This window comes from Ochotona princeps, chromosome 2 (assembly GCF_030435755.1).
Source record: "Ochotona princeps isolate mOchPri1 chromosome 2, mOchPri1.hap1, whole genome shotgun sequence".
Taxonomy (NCBI): domain Eukaryota; kingdom Metazoa; phylum Chordata; class Mammalia; order Lagomorpha; family Ochotonidae; genus Ochotona; species Ochotona princeps.
Genome location: NC_080833.1, coordinates 95469884 through 95484731, shown reverse-complemented (window position 1 = coordinate 95484731; position 14848 = coordinate 95469884). Strand labels below are relative to the sequence as shown.

General features: G+C 39.3%; 1 protein-coding gene across 3 annotated transcripts in view; it reads right to left on the bottom strand.

Moving 5' to 3' along the window:
- CTTNBP2NL (CTTNBP2 N-terminal like) overlaps positions 1-14848 on the bottom strand; it is a 49676-nt gene that overhangs the window by 20389 nt on the left and 14439 nt on the right. For all 3 annotated transcript variants that reach the window (XM_058660054.1, XM_058660052.1, XM_058660053.1), the window contains exon 3: positions 10407-10514. In XM_058660054.1, the coding sequence (XP_058516037.1) occupies positions 10407-10505 (99 nt within the window). In that variant the 5' untranslated portion in view covers positions 10506-10514. The remainder of the gene's footprint in view (positions 1-10406; positions 10515-14848) is intronic.

Sequence of the window (14848 nt, the reverse complement as noted above, 5' to 3'; positions counted from 1 at the left end):
AAAATCACTTGAAATTTTGATAATGTAGTTGATCATGCTTATGTTGTCTGCTTTATTAGTCTGTAAAGGAATCTGCTTCAGAAGAATAACATTTTAAATAGTCCATACAAAAGCAGAATTTGAGAAGTAAAAATTTGTTCTTTCGGGAAAAAAAATTTCAGGATACGGAAGCAGTAAGTCCATGCCTTCTCCTGGTACTTTACGCTACACTCACTAAGTATATTCTAAAATTAACAGAGATCTGAGGTGGACATTTTGCACTGAAGTTAGGGTGCTGACACTGGAATGTCTGGGTTCGGGTACTGGCTCCCGCTCCTATTATAGCTTCATGCTAATATGCACCTGGAGGCAGCAGGTGACAGCCCAAATGCTGAGGTTTCTGCCATTCATGTGGGAAACCTGGATTGAGTTTGGGCCTGTTGCCTTAACCTGGCCCGATCCTGGCTGTGTGGGCATTTGGGAAGTGCGATCAGAACATGGCAGATACATATCTCTGCCTTTCAAATAAATTTAAAAAATACAGATTTATATGAAAAGTATAAACTTCTTATATGACAGTAAAGCTTTTCCCCAGCTCCTAGCTTAATACCATATCTCTCACAATAACTTTAGCTTCATCATTACTAAGTGAATATTTTCTTATAAAAATCTTAACTATAAAGTACTGAAGTCCTTTCTGACCATAAACCAATGCTCTTTCCTCTCTAAAAGGTCTTAGTGATTTGGGTACGCGTCTGCGCCATTTCTAAGCATATATATGTGTGTGATTATATATGAATACCCTGTAAAACCATTTTGCTTTCATTTATGGTCTTAGAGTGCTTTCTGAGTCAATATATAGCTTTTCTTTTCATTAAAGACAGATAATATTACATATCAATGATGTTTCTTTAACCAGACTTTATTGATAGACATTTAGTTTATTGGCAGTTTTCTTTCATCTGCTGATTCACTCCCCAAATGGCTTCAAAGGCCGGGATTGAGCCAGGCCAAAGCCAAGGGCCAGGAGTTGCATCTGGGTCTCCCATGTGGGTGGGAGGGCCCAAATGTGGGCCTTCTGCTGCTTTCCCAGACCTTTACAAGGTAGCTGGATTGGAAGTGGAGTAGCTTCGACTCAAATCAGTGCCCATACAGGATGCCGGCACTGCAGGTGGCTTTACCTACTGGGTAACAAACAGCGCTGCCCCAGTGATGAACAGCCTTGTGCACATATTAGAATAGCTTCAAAGAACAGAATACTATTACAGCATGGTTTCTAAAGAAATAACCTCTCATGTAATGAAATTCCCAATTCAATCTAAAAAAACGCTTTCTTTCTATAAAGATTTTCAGTAAGCAACACAAGAGGGTTTCCTCCTTTCTTCCAAAATATTCTTGTAACTAGCTGAACTGAAACATTAAGTAGGGATCACAGTTTTAGTTTTAAATGCAAGGTCTATGTTTTCTTTTGCTTCTCTTTCCAGGGGAATCTAGAAATATCCTCTGATTAACTCCAAATCACAGGGCCAACATATACAAGGGAGACAGAATAAGCGGAACTCAAAGTAACAGGAATAAGCTGCTTCCCTTTTTTATTTGTTTTAGTTTCAGGCTGAATAAATGCGGCTGTAAATCTTTTCTAAAATCTCCGGCTGCTGGAGAACTGTGCGTTCTCATTTTATAAGCTGAGTTGCCCACCTTTTTTCCCCCAAAAGGTGTAACTCCCCTCCACTTAAAAGTCCCCAGGAAGAAGTCAGTTAAACAAGAAATGTGATTTTTCATCTGGCACCTTCACTTTCAAAACCCCAAAACGCTAATTTTGAAAATGTTCACGATGGTTAAGATGTGACAAAAAGTTAGACAGCAAATAGGTGATACCAAAGAACTATTTTTATGAACTAGTTGTTACATATGGGGTTCAATGCTTTTCTCAATAGAAAAAAGACGCTTAATCACTTAAGAATGCAGTCTTCCGTTCATAAAGCCTCAATTTAAGAAGTACCGTATATATACATGCCTGTCTGTCTGTCTGTCTATATGAAGAGCAGCACCTGCTTCTTTGGGCTCTTTTCTGGTGGAGTGGCCACTGCTGACCTGGAGACTTTTCTTTCGCTAAGCTCATGCTCCCTCCAGGGCATACCACTCTCAAAGGAACCATGCCAAGAGGAAGGAAGGAAGGGCCTTTGTGAGATGTATTTCTGGCTTCGCCAGTGCCAACTTCATCTGTTTTTCTCCCCTATGCAAACTGTTCTATAACTTATTTCTTCCACTTACCTGTGGGAGACTGTTCTGTGTTATACATAAAGATCTATTCTCATTCTCTTTAACATTTTATTCCATAATCATTTCACAATTTACTTTAACAGATCTGTACTAATAGACACTAAGGCTGCTCCTAGCATTGTTTCTGTGAATAATGTGTAACAAATATCCTTGCACATAAACTCCATTGCATAGGTCTAAGAACATACATAGTGTTTTTAAATTTAGTGCCAGGGCCGGCATTGTGGCATAAAGTCAAGCCGCTGCCTGCGACACATCCCATATTGGAGTGCTGCTTTGAGTCCCAGTTGTTCCACTCCTGCTCCAGCTCCTTGTTAAAGTATCTGGGAAAACCGTGGAAGACTGTCACCCTTGTGGGAGGTGGAGATGGAGTTCCTGGCCCAGGCACCAACCATGGTAGCCATTCAGGGGTGTGAAACAGCATATGAGAGAGCGTGCTCTGTCCTTCCTTCTCCCTTTATCTGCAGCTCTGCCTTTTAAATAAATGAGTAGCTCTTTCAAAAACAGATTTTAAAATAGAGTTAAAAATGTATGAAATGTGGGATTCTCTTCACCTTCCTGGTGCGGTCCATAGAGGAGTATGTATTTTACCTTTTTATGGTCAGATCTTTTTGTTCACTTAGCTGAGCACGGTTTACCTAACATACTATTTGGAATTACAAAAACAAAAAAACAAACAAAAAAACCCCCTCTAGTATCTTCATATTAGAGTATGCATAAAATAAGTGTTTATTTTCCCCTAAATTCATAGTTTTCCTGTCCTTAAAAAATTTATCAGAGAGAGGAGAGAGAGAGCTTATGTAGCTGAACACGCCAGGGCAGAGCCTGGAGTCAAAGCCAGGAGCGGGGGCTCAGTTCAGGTCTGCCACAGCCACCTGGGTCGCCCCAGCCAGGAAGCTGGAATCAGGAACTTGGGGATAATTCTGGCAGAAGATGTGCAAAGATTTGTACACTGAAAACTAAAAGCTCTGCTGACAGATATTAAAGAAGACATAAATGCCGAGTTACACCACGGTCACGAATAAGGAAGACTGATGTCATTCTCCTCAATGTGATCTACACATTCAACGCAATTCCAACCTAAATCCATACAGGAATTTTAGAGGAACGGATAAGTTGATTCTAAAATCAATGAGATACAACAAATGATGCCTTCAAATAGATATATATCATGGAATGGTCAAATCTAATTAATATATGCATTATCTCACATAGTAAGGTTTTTTTTAATGGTTGAAAGACAAACAATGATTTTTGGAGTATACAAATAACTGACTGTACAGTTAATATAACAGTTAACCATCTTAACTGTAAAAAGACTAGTTAGAAGAGAATGAAATAATAATAATAATAATAACAATAGAATGAAATAAGCCACACCATATTGGGAGAAAACATTTGCAGGGCACTTATCTGATAAACTTGCGTCTAGAACTCAATAATGAGATGACAAACAATTCAATTAAAAAAATGTGAGCAGAAAATTCCAACAGATATTTCGCCAAAGAAAAAAATACAAATGGCAAATAAATACATAAAAAGATATCACCATAATTAGTCAGTAGGGAAATGCAAATTAAAATCACAGTGAGTTATTATACAACTATTAAAAATTAAAAAGACTGGTCATACCAAATGTTGATAAAGACATAGAATAACTGGAATGGTACAAGCATGTTGGAAAACACACCTACTATAAAAGAGTAATTCCATTCCTAGATATTTATCCCAAAGAAATAAGAGTGTTCATAAAAAAATCTTATTTATGAGTGTTCATGGCAGCTTTATTTGTAATAGACTAAAATGAAGAAGAGCGTAAGTCAATGTCTGTCAACAGAGGAACTGTTAAATACTAAAAAGAAATGAGCCATCAATACATACAACATGATGAGTATCAATTATGCTGAATGAAAAATTCAGGCAAAAATAAAATAACAAAATTCTGTGAGATGTGAGCTAATCTCCAGTGCCTGAGAACAGGTCAACTGTCTGGCAGCAGGGAGCAGGGCCTGGAGAAAGGCAGCATGGGTTACAGAGGTGCACAAGGCACACTCCAGAGCAATGAATACACTTTTTGCCTTAACTGAAACAATGGTTTCACAGAGGAATTTGTATACCCAAACCTATCGATTTATATAAATCAAACAGGCAGTTTACTGCATATCAATCATACTTGATGAAGATGCTTTTAAAAACCAAAAAGTTAACAATATGCCAAATCTAGCAACAGAGGAATAAACAATTAAACCGACAAAAAAAAAAAAAAAGAAAAAAAAAAAAAAAAAAAGAGCCCAAAACCCAATTCTGCAAAAAAGACTTCCCCGGTATGGCTACACTGTCTGTTTTCATGGTTCTACTAGAGGGGACTGGAGCCAGTGTGGTGGTACAGCACGAAAATGCACCAGCTGAGGTGCTGCCCTTTGGGTACTGCTCCAAGGTTCAGCTGTTCCACTTCCCATCCAGCTTCTGCTAACGCACCTGGAAAAATGGCAGAAGATGGCCCATGCATCTGGCCCCTGCAACCACATAGGGAGCTTAGATGAAACTCCTGGCTTGTGGTTTCGATCTGACCCAGCCCAGACAGTTGTAGCGATTTGGAGAATGAATCAGCACATGGAAGACCTGTGTCTCTCAGTCTCCTTTCTCTATACCTCTGCCTTTCAAATAAACAAATCTCAGAGAGACAGATAGAATTATTAATGTAATATCTGCCCATTCCCCAGTGTACACCTGTAACCCTTCAGCTGTATGAAAATAAATACATGCTTTTGGTTATGGGGGTGAGGCTTGAGCAATTCAAAACCACCAATTCCCTAAAGGCATAAAAGTATCACTAGTAACAACTAACACTTAATGGGAAAGTAAGAACACCCATCTTCTATCTCTAGATGAATGGACTTTAAAACTTGTGTTCTAATAGCAATAACGAACAGTAAATGTGAGCAAGTACCTCAATTAGTATTTGCTTCTCATTTAGCTCTGATAATAGACAAAACATTTTGCAGATAAAGCTTACAGGGTAAATTGATTTGTCTGAAATCTACCACAATTAAGTGCAGAGCTTCTGTCCTTATAACTGAATGTTCTTATAAATAGTTTTGTAATTATCTTTATGGCTTTTTCCTGAAAATATAGCGTTTCATGTATGGACTTTATTTAATAAAGAACAGGAATAAAAAATACCAATCACCTCACTTATTAAAAACACACTGTGCCACACTGTGTTGTGGCACCATACATTAAGCAACCCCGATTGCTGAAAAACATCCTCACTAGTTAAACCTATGGGGTGACATATTACATTATCTAGTGCTCCAAATATATTTCTACTTGGTCATGTCTATAACATTTCTGCCTGCAAATTTTCTTCCTTAGGAAGTTTTGCAATGGTCTTTGGCCCAAAACTATAGTTCTATCCTAGGCTTCAAAAGAGTTTTACCTGTTCTATGATTGAGGCATACGTGGAAAGGAATTCAAGACTCTTTAAGCTAATTTTACATGCAAGTTGTAATTATTTATCATTTGTTATTGTATGAGCAATTTAAGAATGCTTTTATATAAAACGATCACACAGGGCTGGTACTGTGATACAATGTTAAGTCACTGCTTGCAATGCCATCATCCAGCGTCCCATACTGGAGTGCCAGTTTGAGTTCCACCTGCTCCACTTTTCATTCAGCTCACTGCTGATGGACCCGGGAAAGCAGTGGAACATGGGTCCAGGTGTTTGGGGCTTTGCACCCATGTGGGAGACCTAGAGGAAGCTCCTGGCTCCGGTCTGGCTCAGTCCCAATTGTTATGGCCAGTTGGAAAGGGAACTAGTGGATGGGTAATTTCTTCCTGCCTCTTTTTTCTGTCACTCTGCCTTATAAATAAACAAATCTTTTTAAAAAATTGATGCCATAATTGTATGACAGATTCTAAAGTGTCTAAGACATGCAGCTATAAAATACCCAGTGTGAAAGATTCAAAAGAAAACTTTAACCTCAGTTTTATTAGCAGGAAAATCTATTCCCAGAATTTTAAAATGGCTGTTGATTAAGGTTCCCTCATTCTCTTCTGGGGTGGTCACAAACCATTCCCTAGACTCTCCTGGCTCTCTCACCGAACTGTGTGGTTCTCCCCCTCTTCTCTGGCTGCTCCCACATAGTCACCAACAATGTAATTTGCTTTCACTAAAGAGGGGATTTTTATCATACTCTCATTCAGAAAGTAGCTGAAGGGACACACTTTTATAAAGACCTTTTCTCTGACATGATCCTTCTAAAACAGAAAAACATGCCATATCAAGTTTAATGGTGACCAAACACAATATAAATGGTCTCTGTGACAAACAGACTTCAAAAACAACAGAAATAATATTTGATTATTTCCTACTGGCTTCCCTGGGTCTGTGCCAAACATCCCTTGGCTGCAGCAGAGGTGGCTTTGGAGTAAAAAGAGAACATGACTATGAGAACCTTACAAGGGTACAGCTGCAAATCTGTTCTTGGCAGAAATTCTGGAAAGATGAATCAAACTTTCTTTTTCTTCACAATTCTAACTTAATAGGCAGGATCCACTTACAAACTAGGGGGACTTTATAGTATGTCACTAAAGAAATCTAACCTTCTTTGTGTGACCTATTACTCATTGAAAAGAGGCAACGAACCACATGGTTTTGTTCAGATACAAACTGAAGAACAGATTTTATATCCAGGAAATCTATTTTGACAGTAAAGAGAAAAAGAACAAGAAAAGCTTTTTAAAATGAAAACAAAACAGAAAGAGAAAACCAGTCATTGATAGATCAAACAAAGCCCAAAACCTTCTCTAAAAGCATGACTTAACAAATGAATACTAAAAGGAAAAAAGGGAAAAAAAGTTTCCACATTAGACCAAACAGTTCAACAGGTGTCTGTTGCTAAGCAAAAGCTATGTGATTCAGTAAAGTCTTGATATGTTTCAGAACCAACCAACCAAGCAAAAAAGTAGTCCTCCAGATCACCTTAGCTTAAGGAATCCAATATGGCAGTTGCTGTCCTCAAATGCAGCTGCCACCAATTTCATCGGGGACAGATTAAAGGTGTGTCACTTTGGGTGTCGCTATTCATTTCACCAAAACTGCAGAGTGTAAGCATCAGTTTACCTCTATTATCTGCAGACTGTATGCAAACTATGTAACACTTGTGCCTGCTTCAGAATGGCATCTTCCATCAAAATGCTCCCTTAATTACAGCTCTTCACATCTCAAGCTGCTCCTTCAGCTGGTTAGAAGCTGACTACACTCACTAGAATTGGATTCATGCAGAAAAAAGCAGATCTCAGGAAAACACGTGCAATAAACATCTCTGCAGCACCTGCCAACACGAAAACCAGGAGGCGGCATGTCACACAGCAGGTAAGATCAGGCTGCACAAGTCCCGCTCTGAAGTCAGTGGTTTAGAGCAACACGTGCAACGGCAGCCATTTCATCTGTTCCATAAACACTTATTGAATATCGGTCTGACAGGGATTATGCTGAGTGCTGATCATGGAATGACTGGGTGCTCTTGGTCCATACAATTTCTATGGCTGAAAAGTGGCGATCATCCTGATAGAACCATAAAAGAGACAGCAATGTCATCCTCTCACTTTTCTATACAAGCAGCCATTTTCCCTCCCCATGCCAACCATGAAGGCACTGAGGCAGATGGGAAGTAGGATAAAAAAAATGAGAACTACAACAGGCACTAGAGGGTGAAGCTTAGGCACAGCTCAATCTATACCCAATTCAAATAAAGACGGACTAAGTAATGGAAGGGTATCCTGAGTTAAGGTCAAGCCTACTGGTAATACTAATGGAACTGGATTATGAGAAATTGAATAGGATTTTCATGAATTTACAAGCAAGGATAAAGAAACCTCTAAGAGTGACAGAGGAAAGGCACATGAAAGTGGCTAAAAACCAGTTGCTGTTTACTTTTATACACGTTGACAGGCAGATCATCAAAAACCTAGGCATTGCTCAGAACACATCAGAGACATCCATCAAACAGCAAGCAACCACTAAGTGCTTGTTAGATATGCAGTATGTAACATAATGCTGACAGGATAAAAATAAGTGAATCCTACCCCGCCATAGAATTTGCAATGTTATGCAAATTAGAAAGTGTTTTGTATAAATGTGTATTAACAATGTATCCTTGGGCCCGGTGTAGCAGCCTAGTGGCTAAAGTCCTTGTCTTGCACTCCCTGGGATTCCATATGTGCGCTGGGATTCCACATGTGTGTTGGTTCGTGTCCCAGCAGCCCCACTTCCCATCCAGCTCCCTGCTTGTGGCCTGGGAAAGCAGTCGAGGACGGCTCAAAGCCTTGGGACCCTGCACCCGTGTGGGAGATTTGGAAAAAGTTCCTGGCTTCTGGCTTTGGACTGGCTCAACTCCGGTTGTTGCAGTCATTTGGGGAGTGAACTGGAGGATGGAGGATCTTCCTCTGTGTCTTTTCCTCTCTGTATATCTGACTTTCCAATAAAAGTAAGTAAATCTTGAAAAAAAAAGAATTCTTACAAAAAAAATAATGTATTCTCAATGAAGACAAGGTTATGTTCTAGACAGGCTGAGTAACTGGATGAAGAACAGTTATGTATGAGGCATGATGAGCAAAACTGAGCAGAGAACTGGCATATATACAACTAGACACCTGTCAAGGCCATCCATGTGTGGTCCCCAAGAAAGCCATAAGGCAGCTTCTATGTTTCCATGTTAGAAAGGAACTGCCTCACAGACTCTGGAAGATCAGAACCACTGGACAGTACTTACTATGCACGAAAACACAGCCAGAGAAAACAAAAAAAGCAGTAGTTACCCCAAGACATATCAGATAAAAATGTCAGCTTTTTCCAGTTGGCTTTAAAAAACACAATGTTTTACTATAAATAGTTTCAATAAATTGAAATTTTATTTTGATTACAATTATCATCTCAGAGTAATCCAATAAAAGATTACAGAGATACAACTAAATGAACGGACATAACCTAAATCAGTGTGGAAATGGAAAAATAAAAAAAAGAAGAAAACTAAAGATACAGCTTTTAGACTGATGGAATTATGATTCCTTATGAAGGAGTATACCATTGTAGTAAAATGGGGAAAAATCTGTCAGGGGGTGGGAGTCTGCGGGGGGAATCCCAGTGTATACGAAATCGTACCACATAATTCAAAAATTCAAAATAAAAAAAATATATATAAAAGATACAGCTTTTTTATGGACTCAATTATTGACTACCTTAACGATTTCCTAAGGTCCCCAAGAATAACAGTGAGAAAATGTTCTTTGTTGCTACAAAAGAATCTTCAACAAAATGACTTCCTATGAATATATGTGTCCCTTCTATTCAATAAGGAGCTAGGAAAATTTTGCAGTGTGAAAAGCACTTCAGAAACCTTTCATTAAATGAACTTTAAGATCTACTGGGTTTACTTAGTTGCACCTTGCAGGAGCGACTCTTTCCGGCACACTTACGTCTCACTTCTTTGCTCAGCTCTCCTTTCCCTTTGGGAAGATCATATTCCCATCATACACACAGTTACCCTTAAAGTCTTTTCTTTCTTACCCAAATATGCTCTCAGGGCAGACTGGGAGAATCACTTGTCTAAGCAGAAAGGATTCATGACACTAGAAAAGATTTACACACTCCTGTATCCCTTCACTCAGACCTTAGAGTTTTCATATTCTTCCTCCCCACTTTTGCCTCGACACACAACCAATGTCCCCCACCCCTGCACTCTAACGAACATCAAACACTTCAACAAAAGGAAGAGTTCTTAATCTGGTGTCTGGAGATTCCACGGATACTTTCTTGGGGTCCTTGATCTGTCAGGCATTGTATCCTGATTGGGTAAACATGGGTGCATTTATCTTAGAGTTTTCGGGAAGCTCTGACAGGAGCCAACATAAAAAACCGCTGAGGCTTGCTAAACTGAAAGAATGGGGTTTCAGGTCTAGACTTCACAAAGAGAGAACAGGAAGTATTGTACGGGTAGAAAGGCTTCACCAGGGTCCCCGAGTTACAGCACAGGGGTGGCTGGCTCCAGGAAACATCACTAGGTGTCCCCTTCCCCTACAGTGGGGGCTACTACAACACCTTAGTAGAGCAAATGATCACTCATGAAATGGGGACATACCTTTAAAGCTTCTATCACAAGGTCCCTTGCTTCAAGCTCTCCTTCAAGAATACTGAATAGTGTCAGGAGTTCAGGCTTGCTGAGTTTTTCCAGATTCATTCTGTCAGCCTGAAACAAAGACAATCATCAGATAATCTACAGAAGACAGGGTTGATCTGATAAAACCAAAGGAAAAAAAGGAGACTAGCAAGAGCAATGATTGCAGTCTGGATTACTGTAGGAAGAGCTATAACATAGTAACTTTCTATGGTTCATCATAAACTGAACAGTAAGAGAAAATAAAACTCAGTTGGGTTACTGACCTCCTCACCACTCACAAAGCACAACCTTGGTTGTCTTTATTTGGGCACATTTACTAATGAACACTCAAGGTCTCTGAAAGAACTGGTCATGCATTTCGTTCACCAGAAGTTCATGTAATAGTGTTACAATGAATACCAGCCATTTAACTGAAAAATTGTGAGATCATGAAAAGGTCTCCCAATTTCAGACAAGGAAATTCCAAAGCAGTGTACAAAACATTCTGACATCCCACTTTAATTGGTTGAAATGAAATTGGAAATGCTGTCTGAGATGAAGATTGGTGGGAACAAAGGAGAAAATTTTCTTTTTAACTGTCTATTTTCACAGCAGCAATCACAATATTTGTATTCTGCATAGTAAAACAGACTTGAATACAATAACATACAAGTCTATTCTTACAAAAAACTTCTTAAAATACTTTTGTTTAAACATCTTCATTGGCAAGGCAATTACAAACTGAATTCAACTTAATTAAGTTTGCATTTCTACCAACCATCTTTTGAAATAACTGCTAACTGGCAAATTGACACAAACTCACTCTTTTCTATAGATTAATCTCTCGTAGGCCACACACACACACTCATACCTGCAATAAATCTCAGGGCCTTCAGATCAGTGTGTGGGCAGACACATTTCACCATCTGCAAAGTAGTGCAACTGGTATTTCCCCTCACCCACTTTCTACTTCCACATTGCCATTCTCACATAGTTCCCCTGAAAGTGAGTGACAACATGACAAATTTACACACCTTCTGGAACTACTCCTTACCAAGTTGTGGAGGCACACAAAGGCTTTCTGATTCTTCCAGAGCCACTGCCTTTACATAAAGAGAACATGAACAGAATGTACGCTTCACTACTTTCACTGTTTCAGGACGTGACACACTAGATTTTTTATCATACAGTAAAATAGCCTCAGTGTGACATCAGTTTTAACTGTTAACTTTCTGACTAGTGAAGTCTCTTAACTAGCAAGTGATTCTCACTTTGGTATTTGAGGAGTGCCTCATAACAATTATTATTATTATTATTATTTACTTCTTATTATCACATTATGATACAGGCCCAAAGGCCTTGAGATTTCCCTATCCCCTCCCCAATTCCCTTCCCTCCCATTGAGTTTCCCTATATTATTACTGTAGCATGGTTCTTTATAAGCAATCATATGTCCATCATTGCAGGTATGGACAATGGCAGAGAGTCCAGCATTCTATTGTCAAGATATAGTTAACAGTTCCATCTTTGATCTGGAAACAGAGACACATATTGCATTGTATGTTCACATCTGGATATAACAGTCTCCATTACATAGTTACTATACATCCCCTTAACTAAAAAGCCACAAAAAAAAATCAATAACAGGAAGAAAAAAGAAATTAGCAATGCCATGAAGTTAAATAACATGCTACTGAATGACTAATGTGTCGCTGAAATTAAAAAGAAAATCAAGAACCTTCTTGAAGAAAATGATGCTACTGTATGATCTATGAGTCACTGAAAAATTTAATGAGAAAGAGTTTTTGAAGAAGTGAAACAAAAAAAATCAAAATCCATGATCTATAGTTTCTGCTGATCTTTGCTGGTGATATGTGTCTCCCGTTGGCAACAAATAGATGGGTTTTGTTTTTTAATCCAGTCTTCTAATCTATAATGTTTGATTGATGCATTTAAGCCCCTTACATTCAGGGTTAATATGAATGGGTGATAATTTGGTTTTGTCATTTTAGGAATGGGTTGTTCATTGATTTACTCTTCTTTTGTTATTTTACTGGAATGTTCTTCAGATTTGTCTGGTTTTGGTGGCCACTATTCCTTTTCTCTGTCAAGAGAACATCTTTAAGTTCATTTGTACGGCGTAGTTGGAAGAGGCATATTCCTTTAACTTTTCTTTACTATGGAAGAATTTTATTTCATTTTTAAACGAAAACTTTGCTGAGTACATTATCCTGGGTTGACGATTTTTAGCTTTTAGAACCTGGAATATGTCACTCCGTTCTGTAGTTTCCTCTGAGAGGTCTCCTGTGTACTTAACTGCCTTTATATGTCAACTGATTTTTTTCACGTGCACATTTAAGGATCTTTTCCTTATCTTGGATTGAAGAGAGATGATTATCATGTGTTGTGGTGAAGATTGCTTTTGGACAACCCTGTTGAGAGTTCTGTGCCCCTCCTAGATGCTGTTTCCCAATTATTTCTCTAGATTAGGGACGTTTTCCCTTATTATTTCATTGAATACACTTTTAATCCCAGTTTCTCTTTCTGCACCTTCTGGGACTCCCGTAACTCTTATATTTGGCCTTTTAATAGTGTCTCTCAATTCTTGAATACTTTTTTTTTTAGCTTGACCCAGCTCTGCTTCCAGCTTTTTATTTGTTTCCTGGTGATAGGAAATATCTTCCAATTCTGAGATTCTTTCTTCTGCTTCATTCATTCTATTTTGGTGACTCCACCGTACTTTTAATTTGCTCCACTGCATTCTTAATTTCTGATATATCAGCTTTCACTTGATTCATTTCCTGTGTGACATATTTCTTAAATTGTTTGAACTTCTGCTTTACGTGTTTCTCATTGCTGATAAGACGCTTTATAACAAGTGTTGTGAATTCTGTATCCCCCATTTTCTCTATGTATTCCTCAGTTAACTCTGAGGCTGGCAAAGGCTTTTGCTTCTTTGCAGCAGGGTTTTCAGTAATATACATTGTGCCTCTGTCTCTGCTTTTGCTCTTGGTCATTGTACTTCTCGTTACCAGATTCTTCTCCTTGGGGGCAGGTTTCTAAGCTTTGTCACCCACAGGTCTACAATTCTATTTTGCTTATTGTAGTGGTGCACGGTTCTTTGTTTGCAGTCACTCGTGCTACTCCCTCCAATGAGTTCCAGGTCTGGCTTCTTATGTTGGATTTCCACCATGGTCTTAGGAGCCCCAGCTCCTGGCTTGCCAGTCTGTTCCTCCTGTGATACCATGCTGAGGCTGTACTGTTGTCTGTACAACCTTTCTCCCAGTTCCAGTTCAAGCAGTTCCCAGGATTAGGGAGACACCAGGAATCCTATATAACTAGATTGTTGGTGGTGCTGATCTTGTCAGAACCTGTTGACCATTAGGTCTCAGAGCCACTTAGTCCTATTTCGACCCATATGATGCCAAAGTCGTATTATTTTCCCTGTGGGACCAATGCAATGCACTGAGCTCAGTGAGTTCACTCCCAGTTCAGTGCATGCACAGCTCACTGTTGTCCCTGCAGTCTTACAGCTTTTGCCACACTGTACAAAATGGTGCCTGATGTGCCATTATTAGAGTTCTTGATCTTCTGGACATCAGGTCTGAGGGCTACCTGGACCTATCATCTTGGGTGGAACCTATAGGATGTCACACTGTACTTCACTGATCCAGAAATGAGTTAACTCCCAGCTCAGTGCATGTGCAGTCCTGCCCCCATAGCCTTTGCCTCCTTAAACAAAATGGCACTCGATTCAGATCTAGGGGGTTGACTGGGCTGTGAAATCCATTTTGTTCCCACACTGCCTGTCTGGGGCCTGCTGCTCTGTCTCTGTTCCTGGTCAATTCAAACAGATCAGCAGGATGGGCAGTTCTTTGTCTGGGTTCACCTCCTGAGCTCCTGGTGAATGTTCCTTTTCATTTTGTTCTGGTGGAGTTCTGGCTGCTGCAGCATTTCACATTGTCACTTGCTGAATGCCACTGGGTATTGGTCACTGCATCACCAACCACACTGTCGTTTTTGCTGCTTTCCTGTGTCTGTCAGTCTCCAGTATCCTTCTGCTGTTGTTCTGTCCTATCTTATTTCCTGGAATGTGCCCTCTCTGCTTCACACTAGCTAATGTTTCTCCATCTGTTTAAATGTGTGCTTACTCTATTCTGTCATCTTGATTCCGACAATAACAATTATTTTTTTAAAAGAAAATCAAATAAAACAAAAATTCCATCAAGCTAATAACATTACATAGAATGGACGATGGCCTGTTGGAAAGTGCACAAGGCTTTGTGCTAAGCTGTGTGACAGGACAAGTTTTCTAATTCTCAGGGACAAAGATGGGATCTAACTCACAGGTTACTGTGAAGACTGCGTTAATAAATGCAGACTATCTTATCAAATCCAAGATACCAGCTAAATAACTGGATAAC